Source organism: Podarcis cretensis, assembly GCF_951804945.1.
Source record: "Podarcis cretensis genome assembly, chromosome: 7".
Lineage (NCBI taxonomy): Eukaryota > Metazoa > Chordata > Lepidosauria > Squamata > Lacertidae > Podarcis > Podarcis cretensis.
In genome coordinates this window covers 58,970,210-58,988,903 of record NC_137176.1, presented here as the reverse complement: position 1 = coordinate 58,988,903, position 18,694 = coordinate 58,970,210, and the positions used below count along the sequence as shown (strand labels likewise).

The 18,694-nt window shown below is 39.0% G+C and overlaps 1 protein-coding gene across 16 annotated transcripts in view; it reads right to left on the bottom strand.

Moving 5' to 3' along the window:
* The window catches only part of CSPP1 (centrosome and spindle pole associated protein 1), a 56,471-nt gene that overhangs the window by 19,982 nt on the left and 17,795 nt on the right, over positions 1-18,694 (bottom strand). For 9 of the 16 annotated variants that reach the window (XR_013840510.1, XM_079983052.1, XM_079983057.1 and 6 more), the window contains 13 exons: positions 17,539-17,619; positions 15,781-15,882; positions 14,831-15,243; positions 13,135-13,205; positions 11,959-12,052; positions 10,816-10,888; positions 7,592-7,782; positions 6,188-6,309; positions 5,738-5,819; positions 4,650-4,770; positions 4,381-4,528; positions 3,288-3,440; positions 1,238-1,350 (listed from right to left, as the gene is read on the bottom strand). Coding sequence is in view for 15 of the 16 variants with exons in the window: in XM_079983052.1 (XP_079839178.1) it covers positions 1,238-1,350; positions 3,288-3,440; positions 4,381-4,528; positions 4,650-4,770; positions 5,738-5,819; positions 6,188-6,309; positions 7,592-7,782; positions 10,816-10,888; positions 11,959-12,052; positions 13,135-13,205; positions 14,831-15,243; positions 15,781-15,882; positions 17,539-17,619 (1,764 nt within the window). In the remaining variant the exon portion in view is untranslated. The remainder of the gene's footprint in view (positions 1-1,237; positions 1,351-3,287; positions 3,441-4,380; positions 4,529-4,649; positions 4,771-5,737; positions 5,820-6,187; positions 6,310-7,591; positions 7,783-10,815; positions 10,889-11,958; positions 12,053-13,134; positions 13,206-14,830; positions 15,244-15,780; positions 15,883-17,538; positions 17,620-18,694) is intronic. The other 7 variants (XM_079983056.1, XM_079983059.1, XM_079983051.1 and 4 more) reach the window with 4 other exon arrangements.

Sequence of the window (18,694 nt, the reverse complement as noted above, 5' to 3'; positions counted from 1 at the left end):
CCAAATATTTATTGGCCAGAAAGAGCAGCTAAGAATATTCAAGCCTTTACAGAGATTATAAAATCTATTTTAAGATCTGCATCATGGCTGTAAGTGGAAGTCTACCCATCTCTACCCACACACAGATAAAGGAAAGTCTTCCATCCATTACAATATTTTGCTTTGAGTCTTATTTAATAACCAGAGATTGCCTTGATACCATCTACCAGACAGACTTATGCACCTCCCCCTTTCTATACAGGATGCCAACCCCACCTTCTCAAGCCACAGGGAGCTTCAGCTGAAAAAGTGTCTTGGCCCCAGTCGACAAAGCATCAAGGCAAGTTAAGACGACATGCAAGGAGAGGGAAAGTAACATCCACTTATTTAAAACTTATCCAACTAATAAGGGCACAGTAAGATGACTATGTGTTAGGAGCCAAATCCTGTAAGAACTTATCTCAGGAGCTAAATTCTAGGGGTAGGATGTCTGTAGAAACCTGGTGTTCAGCACCATCCTAGGAGATAAGCTTGAGGGGACATAGTAAACTAGACTAAAATTTCTAGTTTTGGAGAGGGGATAAAAAGGAAATTTCACTATATATAAACACAGTTCCACACAACACAGATCTAGCTAGTTAGAGTCAGCTTAGTTTTAAAAGGTTTAGGCTTAGCCTTCTGTAAAAACATCCACTCCAAGCTGTTTTCCTTGGTTATAAAGGTTAGACTGTTCTAGTGGAAAAAAGACTCAGTTGAGTCTTGTTTTGCTTGTGTTGCTTCCTACTGCGACTAAATTTTGCAGTATGAAGTTCTCCCATGCAAGGTTCCTGCCAGCCAAGCCCTTTTCTATGTTATTCCGTTTCCACACATACCAGGGGCAAGGGGACTTCCTCTCTACCCCTCTTGGCATTCAGCTTGGTGGGCACAAAGCATGCTCATGCTCAGCCCCTTCCCCACCCCTGCCTTCACACTCAATTTTCCTTCTAAAAAATTGAGTTTGTTTTGCAGATTTGGGGTTTTCCCCAAGCCTGACAATACTGGCTTTGTATGTGCAAATGGTGCTCGTTTGGCTATATAAAAGAATCAGCTTTTGGATAATGGATTCATTATAAACATACAGAATACTATATGAATATGTGTGTGTGTGTGTGTTTAAAGCCATGAGCAGCACTGCTTTGCAAAATCTTTAAATTTTATTTTCATTAATACAGGTTTGCTAAATTAGAAAAATATTTTATTTCACTTAATACACACTCACCTGGAAACGAAGAAAGTTCTTATACGATTCTTGCCGCCTAAGCTGCTCTGGTGTTGGTGTTTCACCAAAAATGTTACCACGAGCAAATGGGGATGTTTGTGTATATGTGAAACCTATTTTTAAAAAAGAAATAGTTTGCATTGTTAAACCTGTTATCTCGCAGAAGATTTCAAACTTGTGTTTGATATCTTGTTTTAAAGAATACTATAATGCTGGCGACATTAACCCAATGAAACTTCGAAACATGTGAAACTCCCAACAAAACCAGTCAGCAAGTGCTGTAGCGTGAGAACAGCAAAACTTAAAACGCCTGAATTATCTGAGCTTAAAAATGAAAGAAAAAGGAAACAGCATCTGGTCCACCGGGAGCAAATTAAAATCATGTACAGTGGTACCTCTGGTTACAAACTTAATTCGTTCCAGAGGTCCATTCTTAATGCGAAACCGTTCTAAACCTGAGGCGCGCTTTCTCTAATAGGGCCTCCCGCTGCACGTTTGCCTCTGGTGCGCAATTTCCGTTCTCATCCTGGGGCAAAGTTCGCAACCCGGAGCAGATACTTCTGGGTTAGCAGAGTTTGTAACCTGAAGCGTTTGTAACCCAAGGTACCACTGTACAGCAGTTTCCAGATCCTTGAAAGAAATTCTTTCCCCTATTCTCCTTGCCTACGCATGTGGACATGCAGGCTGTGGAACAGGCCACTGGGGGAATGGAAGGTCAATGAATACTTAAATCACTCTCTGTCAAAGCATAAATGACTTGCACCAGGCTATGTGCATGAAGCAAAGGGCATGGGGACATGTGACATATGTGCAGATCTTCCATTCCCCTTCTGAGCCTTCTGCTCAGTCTGTGCACAAATCTCTATACAGGTGTAGGCAATGAGATGGTGGAAACTGGCTCCTTTGAGCTTGTGGGAATTCTCTGAATTTGTGCACTATGTCCATGGTGTTTTAAGCTATAAAAAAAAGGTTTGCCGTATATTTCAGTTTATTAATATTTTAAAAAATAACTATTTACATGGGGAAAATGCATCTGATAACCCCACATGCAAGAGTAATCTCAGTATTTGATTTCTGAATTCCCCCTTAATTCTACTTTAAAAATACATTTGTAAATTTAGAAAGTAATTCTATTACAAAACTGAAAATCCTGGCATCCGCCTCCAAGCACTTCCATGTGGTTGACAAAACAAGAAAATATAACAATTAGGTTATGTTTCTTCTCTCTAACCCAAAAAATGCATTTAAACATACTATATACCTTGCCATGCTCCATGCTTGTGAACACTGATGTATAATCCCATGTTTTAAAATAGTTTTCATTGTGACCAACTAGTAAGTAAAAATATAAAATACCCATGGGCGACCAAACTGCATGCATTGCATTGGAGATATCTGCACACCAGACTACTTAGCACTAGCTTTCTGGATCACAGCTACAATGTACCGTATATTATGACTGGGTTGCAAGTACTCAATATATAGGTGGACATAATCAAGCTCTAACTATCTTATTCCCAAATAATATTTTCTTGAGCATTTTTTTACCTCTTTAAAAGAGCTCCTTCTTAATTGTCACTAACTAAAAACCAAGTCAAGAATGAAACTTTTTTTTTTTTTGGAAGACTGATGCTTCTTTTCTTCCTTGCAGAATATTGGAACTTGAACACTGGTATTCAGATGCAAAAGGAGAAGGAAAGAAGGGGACAACACTAATAGGAAATAATTTACGCATGACTCAGTGATTATAACGCATACTGAGGAGCTTCCTGTTCTCTTTCTTCGTTTGATGGCGGACACCGTGTAAATGCGCAAGGAACCCCCTTGGGCATGCACAGAGTGCTTTCACAATAGAGAACAGGAGTACAAAAATATTTATCAGTGCAACCATACAAACAGTTTCTAGTACTGCTAACTAAACCACATTCAAGAGGATTCAAGGAAACATACAGGATTGTCTTCAGTGGAAAGTACAGCATAGGAAGAATGTACAGTCATTCATCAGGGACACACCACACATTCGCAACTGAAAATATGGTATTATTTAAACCTGCTATTTTATTTGAAGATTCATCTGTATTTTCAAGTCTTGGGGAGGCCAAACTTAGGTCAACAGATACTATTGCCCTTTTATCTTCATATACTCGTGCCTCTGGATTATGATATGCATCTTCATTTTGCTTGTGCATCATATTCAAGTCAGCTGAAGAAAAGGGGGAAACAGCCATGTATAATATTTTATTCCAACATGAGGCATGTTTATGACACAGTTCCAAACCAAGAAATGTTTTTCCAGATCTACAGTTAAAAGGAAATACAAAGGCCACAATCCAAGATAAGAGCTATATGTGCTGTGTAGTGTGTGCTTTATGTAAAAGCTCACTAAAAATCCAAAACAATCTGTCATGATCCATTTATTATTATTATTATTATTATTATTATTATTATTATTATTATTAAAGAAGATGTTAGCACTAAGTTTAAGCCATAAGTGGAAGGTCTCAGAACTCTAATGTATTGATGCATTGAGGTTTTCTGCCGTTTGACTAACAGAGTTGTCTCCAGATTTATCATCTCTTCACTTGCAAATTATTTATGCTACAGCTGGCAAATATCAACTACCATTCTGATTAAGATGTATTTAATAAACACAATAAAAATTCCAAACTACTAGCAGGAGAGCCACAGTATTTTAAAGAAGATTAAAAAAAATTAGCCATAATTAGATGTTTATCCTTTATCAATATAAAACAAGAAGCAGACTCAATTATGAGACTGGTAAACATGTTTAAGAATGACTCTAAAAAGCTTTGTGTGGGAGGAAGTCTCTGTACTCATAAGCCTGTCTTTTGTGTATTACAGTAATTTCTCCTCCATTATACGTCTTCCTTTTATTCCTAATGCCACCTCTTGCTACATTTTGCCAAAAATATAATCCTTGTCAGTGCAGCTCCCACTAAAAGAAGCAAAACTACTGTTTGACTGTCTAAATAAACAGAGCTGATTTCTTCCATGCTGTAAATTCGCTGTAGTACATCCATTTTACTCTCCTGCCAAGTGTCATTTGTTTCTCAACAAATATAAATAAATATAGACATAAACATAGATAAAGTAAAAAGAAAATCCCCTGATTTCAAACATACTTATGAGGTTTCCTTTTTTATCTCTGAGAGGAGCACCACCACCTCCTCTGCCCCAAGGATTGTACGTTCTCATTTCAGCTTCTAATTTGGCCTCATACCGTTCCTTTTCTTCCTTCTCTTGCCTGCGACGTTCTTCTCTTTCCCTTATCTGCAAAAAAGTATCAGCATTTGGTGTTACATGTCTCATTAATACGATAAAAATTAATATTGAATTCAATGTAAGTCTAAGCACTCTCAAACAAAATTCCAAACAAATTTAAGCTTCTCACCTGTTGTTGTAATTCTTGCTGATAAGCTAAAGTAGCCTCTTTTGAGGTCTTTGGTTTTTCTTCGGGAAACATACCCAGACCTTTTGGCCTGTCATTTGCAATTCTTGCTCCGATTTTACTTCTGCATTCAAAAGAGTAAAAATGCAATGTTTTTTTTTGAAGAAAACCTAAGTGTGTTACTAATTGAAATTGTCTTTCTCAGGTGCTACTTTATTAGTTTTCACTACAATGTTAATTTATGATCTAAAAAGTGGTTTCAGTTTTGCAGTTACATTCAGAAAGCTGGCAATTTTTCCACAATTCCATTTCAAAATCAAATAGCAAAACAAGTAAGAGGAGCAACTCCAGAATAGGCCCTACAAAATATATTCCAAGACAATAACGCACATTAACATGGCAAAGAACTTAAAACCACTTACTCTCAGCAGCTAGCAGTGCCTCTAACCAGACACTGGAGGGGCCTATCGGGAGTGTCCAGGGACAACTGGTATCAAACTGTATGGGCAACCGCCCTATTAAAAAAACTAACCAGCAAACTGAAACTATCATGGGGACAAACCAAAGAGAATGCTTGTACCCTTGTTTGCCCCCCCCCTTATTACATATACAAGAAGACAATGACCGATCTTTCCTGACAACATAAAAATCAATATGGCTAACAACACCCACTTCCAACAAACAAAACACACTGCTACCAATCAACTGCCACCAACCCTACCTTGGGCCCTTTGACCTCTTGCTCTGCCAACAAAAATAAGACACCCGTCCAAGTGACACTGCCAAAAAAAGCTCCACTCATATATGTAAAAATGAAATTTTAATGTCTCTTTCACCTTCCCCCTCTCCTAAATGTCTCTCTCTCTCTCTACTTTCTTCCCTCCCCCCCCCCAACTCCACATTGTCTTCAACAAAAAATGTCTCAAGCTGATTGTACTTGATTTGTATGAAGGATGCTACAATTTAAAAACAGAGACACTGAATGTACTTTTGTTACTTATGGAAAATCTTCCAATAAAAACATCTTTTTTAAAACTCACATTCCCAAATAAAGAGCCAAACAATGCTAAACTAATCTTATCAGTACTTACGCAGTCATAGGAGGAGGTCTTTGAACAGTATCTACAGGTGGAGGTGCAGATGAAGGCTGCATCCCTGTTATACCTGGCCCATCTAAAACAATCAAGACATCCAAAACTTTAATCTAGTGTTTTACAGTCTGGACAGTTATTTTAATATGTTAGTTTATTATCTGAAGAACATAAAATGCTGGCATGTCAAGAAACTGTGCCAGACAGTAATGTAAAGATGCATTTATTTATAGAAATATTTCTATAGAGCCATATCATAAAATATGAAGGTAGTGTAAACAGCTAAAACATAAACATGATTGTTAATATTTTAAAAACTGAATTTAATGTATTAATATGACTGGCTATCATTCTTAATAATAGGAAACTGAGCTGGTGAATGTCGTCTGAGGCAACAACCTCCAGAGAGTACATTACTATAGTTCTACACCACTTGGTTAATCAACTTACAATATGCAAGGCTGGGGTCCAAAGGGTTCCTGGCACCATAATAGTAATATGCATCATCATATGGAGTTCTGTAGTTATCAATCAGAATTGGTGGTGGAGGTGGAGGCGGTAACGGTGCAATCCTAAATCCAAAGAAAAATGACAGTGTGTTTTAAAGGTGGCTTTTTGAAGCATGCCTCATCACGAGAGAAGAAAAAGTGTGAACAAAAATATCTGGCCATTTTTTCCATGCAGGAATTCTGTCACTTGATCATAGAATCTTAAGTTGGAAGTGTCCCAAGGGGAATGCAGTCCGTCCCCCTGCAGTGCAGGAATCAGTTAATGCTTCTCACTGATAGTAACATGCCAACTTCGTTCTAATCACTGCCCCCTTTTGATGGTTGGTAAAGTGCACTGCTTCTGAATACCTAGGCTTATCACAAGGCAAAACGTACTTATGCCTGATTTATGTGCTTCTAGGACACGGGTGGCGCTGTGGGTTAAACCGACTTGCCGATCAGAAGGTCGGCAGTTCAAATCCCTGCTACGGGGTGAGCTCCCATTGCTCGGTCCCTGCTCCTGCCAACCTAGCAGTTTGAAAGCACATCAAAGTACAAGTAGATAAATAGGTACCACTCTGGCGGGAAGGTAAACGGTGTTTCCGAGTGCTGCTCTGGTTCGCCAGAAGTGGCTTAGTCATGCTGGCCACATGACCCGGAAGCTGTACGCCGGCTCCCTCGGCCAATAAAGCAAGATGAGCGCCGCAACCCCAGAGTCGGTCACGACTGGACCTAATGGTCAGGGGTTCCTTTACCTTTAGGACCCAATATCCACCCCACAGTGTCTTTTTATATGATACTTATATAGCGCTATGCATTTATAGCTGTTACACAGTTATTTCAGAAGATTTAAAATATACTTCACTAAGTGCTTCCAGTTGTAGCCAAATATTTGGCTGCTTGAAAAATGATCCCCCCCCCCATAGCATGCCTACTGCAATATGAAGTAGTGCATGGAAAACGACACTGCAAACTTCTACTGGATGGTGCCTCTGATAAAAAACAACCCTCTCTATTCCATGCCTGTGGAATGGTAGTGACATAAAATACAATCGCTTATTTTAATACACTTTTTGCTCTTTTCAGAAACCTGATGCTTGATTGGATCTGATGACTGGGCAGGAGGTGATTTGCATTCCCATCAGAACACTGGGCTGCTGCCCAGCACTTTGTCTACTTAATGTTTTTCCCTTTTTGCAGCTACCACCAAAATTGATTGGAACTTTGGGGAGGGGGGGAGAGACCACTTGGGGGTGATGCAGATCACGTTCCTGGCTTGAGGGTTAGCCACTCTTGCCACAGACTTAGATACCTCACATGTACCCAAACATCAGACAACAGCAAAGAAAACACTACAGAAAGTCACCTGGGAGCCAACATTTCTCCAAGAGTAGTGGACAACCCTCTGTGGAACTCTTCATTCACAGGTGAGATAGGAGGTGCAGATAAGGAGGTAGGTCCAGGTGTAGGAGTTTGAAATGCTGGTCTTGGTCTTTCTGGTGGTATTCTCTCCTCAGATATTCGTGGTGTTAATCCCAGTTCTTTCAGTCGGTTAGGCTATGGAAAAAAGTTGATTGATTATTTAGGTTATTAGGGTGCTCAAACTAGTTAAGTACTATGCACCATTTCAGAAAATAACATTTTCCAAAAGGAAGGTAGTGCTTTAAATATCACCCACTGAAATTTTAGTATAAAATTATTTTTCACAAAGTAACTGTCATGCTAAATGTTTAGTTGAACATGCTAGTAAAAAATATAATTGATAATCAACACTTGTGTTAATCTTAGAAAATTTGGAAATGGCTATTTCAAAGAAGAAGCAACGTACTATAGCATTTAATCTAAAGGAGAAAAATATTGAAATATGCCCAATAAACATTTCTAAAAAACATTAGCTATTAAGAAACACCACCAAATTATTTTTTTATAGATATCCATTATTTTAGACAATATCTTATTAATGCTTTTTTTTTTTTTTTTTTGCTTTTCATTTTAAGAACACCACAATATAGTACACTCTATAACTCTGCTAAATAAAAATGTTTATTGACGGTTGGAAGAGGATACAAAAGAAAAAGAGGTGGTACCATGCACTTAATTCAAAAAGCATGTAGGTTTCAAAACTATGCCACTAACTACTCCATGGTTTCCCCAACAGCTACTGTGTAACTTGTTACTGAGAATGTTGAAAACCTTACTCTGAAAAGTAATGTAACATGAAAGGTCTCAGAGAGATTTGTGAAGATTGATTTCCTATTGAATTTCTGTATCACCATGTTTATGGCCAGAAAAATGCTGATAGCTCTGGAACCCCACATGCCTGAAGTGGGCACTATACACCCATCTAGGTAGAACAGTTGTTGACAAAAATAGCAATATGTTTAAACGTTTACCTTTTCTTCACTTAGCTGCAAGACAGTATATACAATATTGTTAGTACAATGCAAGTGTGGACTACACCCAATTTCTAATAGATTTTTAATTGCAAGTGTTTCTGCCTGATACAAGGAAAGTTGTCTAGTTCTTTGGTCAGAATCCAAGGGGGAATCCTGAGCACTAGCAGTTGTTTCCCTCTTTTGGCAAGTTTTTCAGACTGCTTTTTGGACCTAGATGAATCTGGAGACTGGGAAAGGGCACTGTCTTTAAGGGGCAGAAATAAAGGCCTAAGCAAACAACCCCCTGTATCCCTGCCAGATATCCAAGTATATAACTATTACTCTGTTTCTAACCAGGGACCTCTTGTATCATATGCCTGCACTTGTTCCTCCTAGCTAAAGCTCTACATATACTCCCATACTGAGCTATGTTAATTCTCAGAAGTCAGAGGCACATTGAAACGTATTTATATTTTTCCCATGATCTCTTTTCTAGGGCTTAGCCCACATAGTTATACCAGAAGGAAAACTTTTAAAGGCAGCAGAATAATTTAAATAGATGGAAAGTACTGCCAACTTTCAGTCACCTAATACAATGTTGATGCTTATACCCCGCCCCAGTTATTCTTTTAACAAGGTATTTACTAGGTATTTACATTTACTAGACCTTCTTTCATAGCCTCTTCTAAGGTTACATGCTCCACTGAGTGCTCTACCACAACAAATTCCCCAAAGCAATCATTGTGTGTCTTATGTGCAAAAATAGTTGGGTCCTCTGCCCCTTGTTCACATAGAAAGTATGATTGACAGTACAGGACCTGTCCAGACACTGCCCCTTCCCTTAGAAAGACCCCTTGACCCTTATTTAACTCCTCATTAGCACTTGGCCCACAATCCAATTCCCCCCATCCAACACACCTGAAAGGTTTGTGGCTAGCTTTGCTGAGGTGGGGTTGTTTGCGGGTTTTTTATGGGGGGGAAACTAGCCTCCACTTCACAATGGGATTGAGGACACCTGGGTGTGATGTAACACAGCATTGTCCAAAAAGTGCTGCATGCAACAGTCCCTAGTTGAGCATGGAAACTTCTGGTTCCCACCAGCTTCAGATACTAGCCTGTTCAGAAACAGCTTCTTAGCTTAAGCAGGAACTATTTGGCAGGCCTTTATGTGGTTCGATATTTCAGTATATTATGGTTTTCCTAGGCTGATAATCCAAGAATTATCGACTTCAGAAACTCGTGAAAAGAGGCTCTGTGTACAGCAGGATTATTTTCACAAAGTCCTTTGACAGATTTACATAAGTTGAGTACCTTCTGTCAAGAGACTGTGTCAACTTACACCAACAATGTTCAAGTGTCACAATAAGCCATAGTATATTGGGACTCACATGAGTCGCAGCCTGCCTTGCACTTGCACACTCCCCCCCCCCCTTTCATGGCCAGGAGAGGAACTTGGAAAGCTTTTTTTGTTTTGTTTTCCTTAAACAAAGTGGCTTATCATTTCGTCAAAAATGGGGATCAGGGCTGACCGAAACTAAAGTTAGCTTTAACAAGGCAACTTTCTAACTCATGGTTTGTAGTCAGCCTGTTTTGAAACTGATCATAGTTCATCGCAAAAAACGATTCCCTGCTTTGGATAAAATGACAAGCCGTGTTTAAGAGAAACCAATAGTAAAGACTCCAAAGTTACCTTTCCAGCTGCTTGTGAGGGGAGGGGGAAATGCGCAAGCCCAAGGCTCACTGTGGCATACGCACATCATGTTAAGTCATGATTCATTATGGCACAAATGCATCCAGTGTTGAGTACCTAAAAAGTTAACTCTCCTTGCTTACAAAGAGGCACTGCCATCTGGCTTTTGTTCAGTCATTTACTTGCCCCAAAACAAAGGCATTTCATTTTTATATCAAAGACTAGGAAGCAACTTAAAGAGTCCTAAAGAGTTCTCAAATCACTATGTTGTACAACAGGTGTGGGGAACTGGATGCCCATTCCCATGTACCTGGTTTTCCTCTTCTCAATTTTATCTTCACAACAGCCCTGTGAGGTAGGTTAGGCTGATAGACTGTGACTTGCCCAAGTTCACCCAGTGAGCTTCATAGCCATGTGTGAATTTGAACTCTATACTTTCAGGTTACAGTTCAACACTCTAACCACTGCACCACATTGACACAGATACATCTTAAAATGGTTAGCTAAACCTGAGAAGACCTGAACATTAAAATTCCTCACCTTCTTCTCGGGGTCTACAACTCCAGATGCAGCAACTGGGAGCTCAAGCTCTTTTTCACTGTCAAAGAAATACACACACACACACACACACACACACACACACACACAAAACATAAGGACAGAAATAAAACATTTGTATCTCACACTTTGAAGGAACAATGGGTGGCATACAATGGATCCTTTCACTTTATCATCGGAACAATCCTGAGAGTTAGGCTGACTTAAGAAGCAGAGTTTTAACCAAGGCCACTTAGTGAGTTACATGCTCAAGCTGGGATTTGAACCCATGCCTCCCTCGTTCAAGCTGAACCACCCTCATCCAATGCACCACGTGATCTCTGGATCTCTCAGAACAGAACAGTTAAAATAACTCATTTATGCTTTAATTTAATAATCTTTTCCTAACAGTCGAACATATAAGTTTTTGAAGAACCAGTAGGAACTTGCTTCAGATTACATTGGTCTAGTGATTAGTCAACCATCTCCCTCATTATATTTCCCATGTGAATTCCTTCCTACTTTCCATTACATATATGTGAAACAATCTTCAAGGGACACATACTGAAATGAAGGGGGAGGAACCAAGGTTGAGGCTTCTGTTCTGCCTCCCATTACAGCGGTACCTTGGGTTACAGACACTTCAGGTTACAGACTCTGCTAACCCAGAAATAGTACCTCAGGTTAAGAACTTTGCTTCAGGATGAGAACAGAAATCGCGCAGTGGCAGCGGGAAGTCCCATTAGCTAAAGTGGTACCTCAGGTTAAGAACAGTTTCAGGTTAAGAATGGACCTCCAGAACAAATTAAATTCTTAACCCGAGGTACCACTTAAGAGGTACCTTAAGCTTCTATACAGAGTTAGGTTTCCATAAGCAGAAATGACCAGACAAAAATCATCCCTGTTTCCTTATCCTTGCATTAATTACCATTCTGAAGATGCAATAGGACATGCTTTCAAAAGATAAGAAAGCAATCTGGGAGGAAAAATGAAACTTTTAAGATTTAAATATTAATACATTATACCAAGTTGTTAGTAATAAAAAGATTTTCCCTTCATATTTCTCACAAAGTTTTCAATACTTATCACTCATCAATTTGAATTATTGTTAGTCTACTAGCTTCTGGTTACCGTCTCTTATTTCTTTGTTGCTCTGCAATTTGTTCCATCAGTTCTCGCCTATATTGCTCTTTTCTTCTCTGGATAAGCTCTCTGTCTTGACCACCTAAAAATGAAGATAGTAGCTAAAATACGTACAAGTTACTCTTCTAGCATCATAGATACATAGATTCTGCTAAAATAGTGCCATAAACACAGCAGAACTCTATCACCTGCAGCAATTCCACTACTCCTAAAATCACTACTTCCAAGGAAATGCATTTTCCAAACCTCTTTCCCCTGTTCTCTTACTTGGACAACAAAAATGAACTATAGATCTCTTCCTGCCTTGGACACAATCCAGACCAAAGATGAATAAGCACAAATCCCACTGAACATCATTGTGCCGAAGAATATTTTGCACTCTATAGTTTGTAACCAAGGTTAAAATCCTAATCACATTGAATTTAATAGTATTTATTTCTCGTAGATGTGGCAGCTCAAACCATTTTCACATTAGTGTCAAAGTTGGAAAAGCAGCTGAACAATTGTCAGAGTGAAGCAACTACAAAATAATGTAGTCATGCCTTCACAAGGAGGCACTTAAGCTTGAGAGAAAACAAAACATAAGAGATCCAGTTGCAAATCTCCCACATGGCTTCGCCCTTGAACTGTAATTCCAGGCAGAAGGCCTTCTCCGTAGTGGCGCCTGCCCTGTGGAACGCCCTCCCATCAGATGTCAAGGAAATAAACAACTATCTGACGTTTAGAAGACATCTGAAGGCAGCCCTGTTTAGGGAAGTTTTTACTGTTTGATGTTTAATCATGTTTTTAATATTCTGTTGGGAGCCACCCAGAGTGGCTGGGGAAATGCAGCCAGATGAGTGGGTTATAAATAATAAATTATTATTAGTTATTAATAATTATTTATTATTTAATTATTTTGTTGGTGCTCCATTTCAGAAACAGCAATTTATTAAAATGCTAGAACACAGCCATTTTTCTTCAGCTTTGTATTAAAATGTTTTCAGGACAGGAACAGGTGGGTGAAACATTTCTTCTAACTTTGTACTCTGGGCTTTTTACAATCTCTAACCTTTATAAGTTACTTTACCTATAATCCCAACAAAAGGTATAACATATTATAGCAGTTATCACAACACAACTTCCCCCACTAGGTAGATTATACATACATACATACATACATACCAATGATTAGTCCTGTTGCATATGGGACACTGCCAGCAGGAGCTTGTGCTTGCTCATTAGTGCCTTGGCTTCTGACATGAGAAAGAAGTAGATAATAGGCCAATCAAAACAAACTACATTTAGTATGCAATCCTCCTGTCAAGAAACTCCAGTTCAGGGCAAGGCCAGCTGCCCCTAGCAACTCACTGGTTATCGAAAGAATTCAAACCTTAATTTAAATTTGCATCCCTAAGGATTGCAGATGGGTCAAAATAAGCAACTGCAAAGGTTTCTAATGCAAAGGGCACATTACACAACCATAAGAAGAAAATACAGTCGTACCTTGTTTTGCGGCCGGGATCTGTTCTGGAGCCCCAGCCACTAGCCGAAAAGGACGCAGGGCAAAGTGGCAAGTCTGCGCACACACACGAAGCAGTTTGCGCTTTTGCACATGTGTGAAGCACGATTTAGCGCTTCTGTGCATGCACGACCAGCAAACCCGGAAGTAACTCGTTCCGGTACTTTCAGGTTTGCTGCGGAGGTTCACCGGAATGGACGCTAGACAAGGCGTAGGTTCACGGAGGTATTACTATATCAAAAAGGAATGCACATTAAAGTCATGTGCTTGTAACTGCTAAGCTGAATCATGGATTTAGGTAAAATCTCTTATACGATAGCCTCTGCATAACACCTATGTATTTTTACCTTTTCAAACTGTGATATCTTTTGGCAATTTTGCTTCTGATCAAAGAGAAGAAATCGCTCTTTTTAACCCAATGAAACTGACCATTTTAGAAAAGATGGAAAACTAATGAAGAAGTTGAGGTGTCGGTAATTGCCAGAAACAGGTTTCTCACAGGTGTTTGCTACAAGGTGGCAGGAATTTGGGGCCCTCATCTATGCTAAAGTTCTGGACAGCCAGATAACAAAAATCCTGCCTTCTCAGAAAGTAATTGTAGACCGTTTTAAAAACAACACATTTCTCATAACTGAGTTTTATGTCACTCTGACTACGTAACCCACAGAGGTAGTACAGTTGTCAGAGCTTATAGGAAAATGGCCAAGAATCAGAGTGAGATGAAGTCACAGAGGTGTGTGGATTGATGTCCATTGCATATTTATGTTCTCCCCTCCCTTTCAAAACTGCTGCACAGCTGCACCCAGGATAGAAATGCAGACTTAGTATGGTAGAACATAATGTTCTACTCTAAAAGCACAATCACATGCAGTAGCTGAACTGAACTGAAGTAATGGTATTACCACACCATATTCCAGTGCCAGCCTTAGCTAAAAAAATGAAGTTTACAAAAATCCTTCTTCTGGGCTGGAGGTGGTTTGTTTCACCCAATTAACATATGGATAGGGACAGAAAAGGGAGACGGCTCTATTTCTGTAATTTGCCAAACAGTGTGCGCCTGTTTTGCACAATAAAGGAGAGGTGATGCTAAATGCATCATCAGCAGTCAGGTGTTCTTAAGGATATTAATAGCAGACTGAGGAGTTGCTATGAATGAGCACAAACAGGAAATGTTCTTTCAAGTCTGGTAACGGGTTATGGGGAGATTTTCAGAAGGGCCACACCATTCTTTTTCTCTCCAGTACAATCCCAACAAAAATAGAACACCCTCATATTGGCTATTAGTTCTTATAAAAACCACAGAGTGACAGAAAGGTGTCATGTCTAGTTTGGCCCAAAGTGCCAGGAAGTTAAAGTTACCTTTGAGCATGAAAGACCCTCAGTGGCTTTTTGTCATAGTCGCTTTCATATCGAAATCTAGGGTCCATTTCATCATCTATTTCAGGATCATGACCTTCATCAAACCTGTGGTGCCTTCTAGAAAAGGTCTCAGGTTTGCTATCCAGTCTTTGGTGCTTTCTGTTGGAAATGTTCAATACTTCATCAAGTTGTTTGTGCAACAGGGTGTCCCCATGTCCAACGTCATTCTTTGGTTCGTGGTGTTGATCTACTGATTGTCTCTTGTCTGACAGCTCTTCAAAGGTATCTGTAGAAGTGCAAGCATCTTTCTTGAAGAATTCTTCATCTCTTATTGGTGGCTGTAATGCTGGGGTATGTAATGCTGGCTGGGATCTGGTGACAGCAATGCCTTTTTTGTTTGTGTCTGTGTCATGCTGTTAACACAAAGACAAACATTTTTAAAGCTAAATCCAAAGGAAGCCTTTAATCATTGCAATTTTAATAAGCCATTTCAATGCCAACCCAGAAAAGCAGGCTTTAAATCAGGCAACATAATGTTACTACCACTTATTAAATGGCAATATTGCAGTGCGTACTATAGTGAATATCAGAATCGATGTTGTTATTTTAACTGACTAAAATAAATACATAAATGCAAAGAAATCAGGATGGAATGAGTGGCCACATCTTCACTGCAACTGGGTATTTTTATCCATCCCCACCCCCACCCCCCATTTTCATAGAGCTAAAAAAGGGAAAGAAGATAACAAGGGCAGTGTTAAAGGATGTGACACATGCAGCATTTTCCAAATAAAATCTTAAGAATAAAAACAGGATTAATTTTATATTTCAACAAGCTATAAATATTAGCCTGCCCATACCATGCCGTGCCCAGAATAATTCTAAATTTAAAGTCTAAATAATGGGTTTGTGAACGGTGAAAGAGTCGAGAATCTCTGTCTGTGGTTTACCTCTTCGTGCTTCTTTCCTACTCTTCTTAACCTTTCATTCCAGTCTTCTCTTTCCCTGAGATACTGATTGTATTCTTTGTTTCTTTCAAGTCTTAACCTGTCCTAGAACAGATATTGGAAAGCGTATCGGATCTACAAAAGGTTTTAAACACCACAGACATAGGATGATAATAAAATGATGCTTCTTATACTATTTACAACGTTTTATTAGTAGAGTAGTACATATGAAACTCTGGCTTAGAAAGAAGGTGTTGCAAAAGAACTTTGGCTTTTCATTAACGTTTCTCTTTTCATACATGGTGTATTAGTTCGTGTTTCAAATATGCTAAACTTTGATATCTTCTAGCATGTAAACTTATGAGACTTCAGTTTAAGCAAAGCCAAAACTTCACTTTCTTTTTAAAAACTTAAAAGTACCAAGAGATCAATAAAAATACTAAAACACAGTCAATGGTATGCTAATGCACACTGTACAACAATATTTGATTTTGTATCTCACATTTTATTGTAAATAAGCTTACTGTTGATTTTATATCTTATGACTGGAAAATAAACAAGTAGGGTTTTTTGGTTTTTTGTTTTTTAAAAAAGCTTCCAAAAACATCTGAATCACAAGTGATCCTCCAACTAGAACTAAGGAATGTGATTTGGCTTTAATACCGGAGAGTAATAAATTAAATAGTCATTACTTTGTTTAGCCGTAAAGAAATAAAATCAATATGACCAAGAACCAGACTGAGGAATGCTTTCCCTAAAAAAGTTACAGCTTGATCATTTCCTTTTAACTAGATTGGTAGTCCATTGGAGAAGGGACCTATCCTCTCATAATTTGTATTCATGTGGATGATGCTACAGAAATAATAGTACAGAGAGCTCCGAAATACAGTGGTACCTATGGTTACGTACTTAATTCGTTCCAGAGGTCCATTCTTAACCTGAAGCACCACTTTAGCTAATGGGACCTCCTGCTGCCGCCGCGCTGCTGGAGCACGATTTCTGTTCTCATCCTGAAGCACTATTTCTAGATTAGCGGAATCTGTAACCTGAAGCGTATGTAACCTGAAGTGTATGTAACCCGAGGTACCACTGTACAGACAATTTGTTTGCGTGACATGCATATAACTAAATCTGCAAGGTGAAAATTAACCAATTAACATGAAACAGTATGTGGAGGTTTCTTCCTTAGAGCAGGAGAATAAACTAGAGCTTCTCTTTATGAGTACCCAATATCTGGCATTCTCACCATCTGTTAAATGTCAAACGTGAATTCCTCGTGAATGCCCTGCTTCTGAGCCTAACTCTGGCTACCGCAACCAAACAACTATCAGCTGCAGAAGCGCTACACCAGGCTTCCTCAAGCTCGGCCCTCCAGATGTTTTCGGCCTACAACTCCCATGATCCCTAGCTAGCAGGACCAGTGGACCAGTGGACCAGTAGTCTCAAAACATCTGGAGGGCCGAGGTTGCTCTACACCCACAAAGCTGTCTTCAGGTATAGCGGGGGCCTCCATCATGAACTTGCCCCTCTGACAGTGAGGCACTTCCACTGCTTCCTAACTCCAGTCAGCCAGCAGTTTTCAGGTTAGGGACTGCACTGCAAGTAAAGGGTTGTGCTTTCTCCAGCGGCATCTAACTAAAACCTTCTGCAGGTGGCCTGCTAAGGTACATCATACAAAAGCTTCAGTTTTCACAGGTGTGGAAATTCTATATATTAAGCTGCAAACACCATGCAATATTTACTGAGTTTTTGTGCACCTACCTTAGCAGACCTCCTGTCACCAATAGGAAGTGATAGTCCCTGAGTATATGGGTCAACTTCACCAGATGTAAGGTGTTTTTTCTGCACAAGAGAAAACCAATGACCATATGCATTGACCTGATATAGACGATGCCAAATAATTTAATAAATATATATTTTAAAGTAGTTCAGCCTTACTATGTATTATGCATTGTATCCGATGGTGCCACTTACAGTATTCAGTTTACAGTAAGATTTCCATCAGCAAAAGGGAAACCTCCCCACCTCTCCCCCCCCAATTCACCTCTTCTCTGTTATTCCATCCATGCCTAGGCCCTGAAATCAAATCTTGGGAAATTGCCCAAAATTACTTCCCTCCTTGTTCCACTGATGGAAGGCATACTGAGCAACACTGTTAGATACAATCTTTTACGTTAATCTCAAATAATTTCTACCACAGAGCCAGTTTATACAACCCAATTCTTTCAGCAAAATACAGGGGGTTTTTTGCTTATACTGAGAGCAGTAACCTAACTATGGGCCAATGCATCATCATGAAACTACCAAAACTGACTTGAGTAGTACTGTCCTACGATCTGTACTTATTGTGACCCAGTAGTTTATTATTCCACCACTCATTTTAATCTAAATTAGATAGTAAAAGCCTAAATCATGGTTATTTTATTGCACACACTAGGAATCTGGCGAATAGAAATATAAAACATGCTACTGCATTTTTTTAAAAAAAATGCATCATTTGAAGCTCCAAACAGAAAATGCTGTATTTGTGTACACCATTTGTACCTTAACTTTAAAAAGAGAAGTTAATAACAAGAGACACCATCAAGTTGAGTAACAATCTTATGCAAGTTTCATCAGAAATAAGTCCCAGGGTATAAAATAGGATTTACTCTCCTGAAATTGTGCAGAGGATTTCAGTTTCTTTTTTGCCTATTCCTGGTCTACATGCCAATAACTATTATATGTTTCCATATTATTGGAAATTTTTCTGCGTAGGCGGGTAAATCCAAGATAGAATTCCAATAAGATATAATTGAATAATAAGGCTCTCTTTTTAAGAGCATTCCAAGATTAATTATTTAAATTAGCTCAAACTGATGGTTCCACTGTACAGAGATTCCTCAACATTAGCATGCTCTGTAGCAAACATTCATTA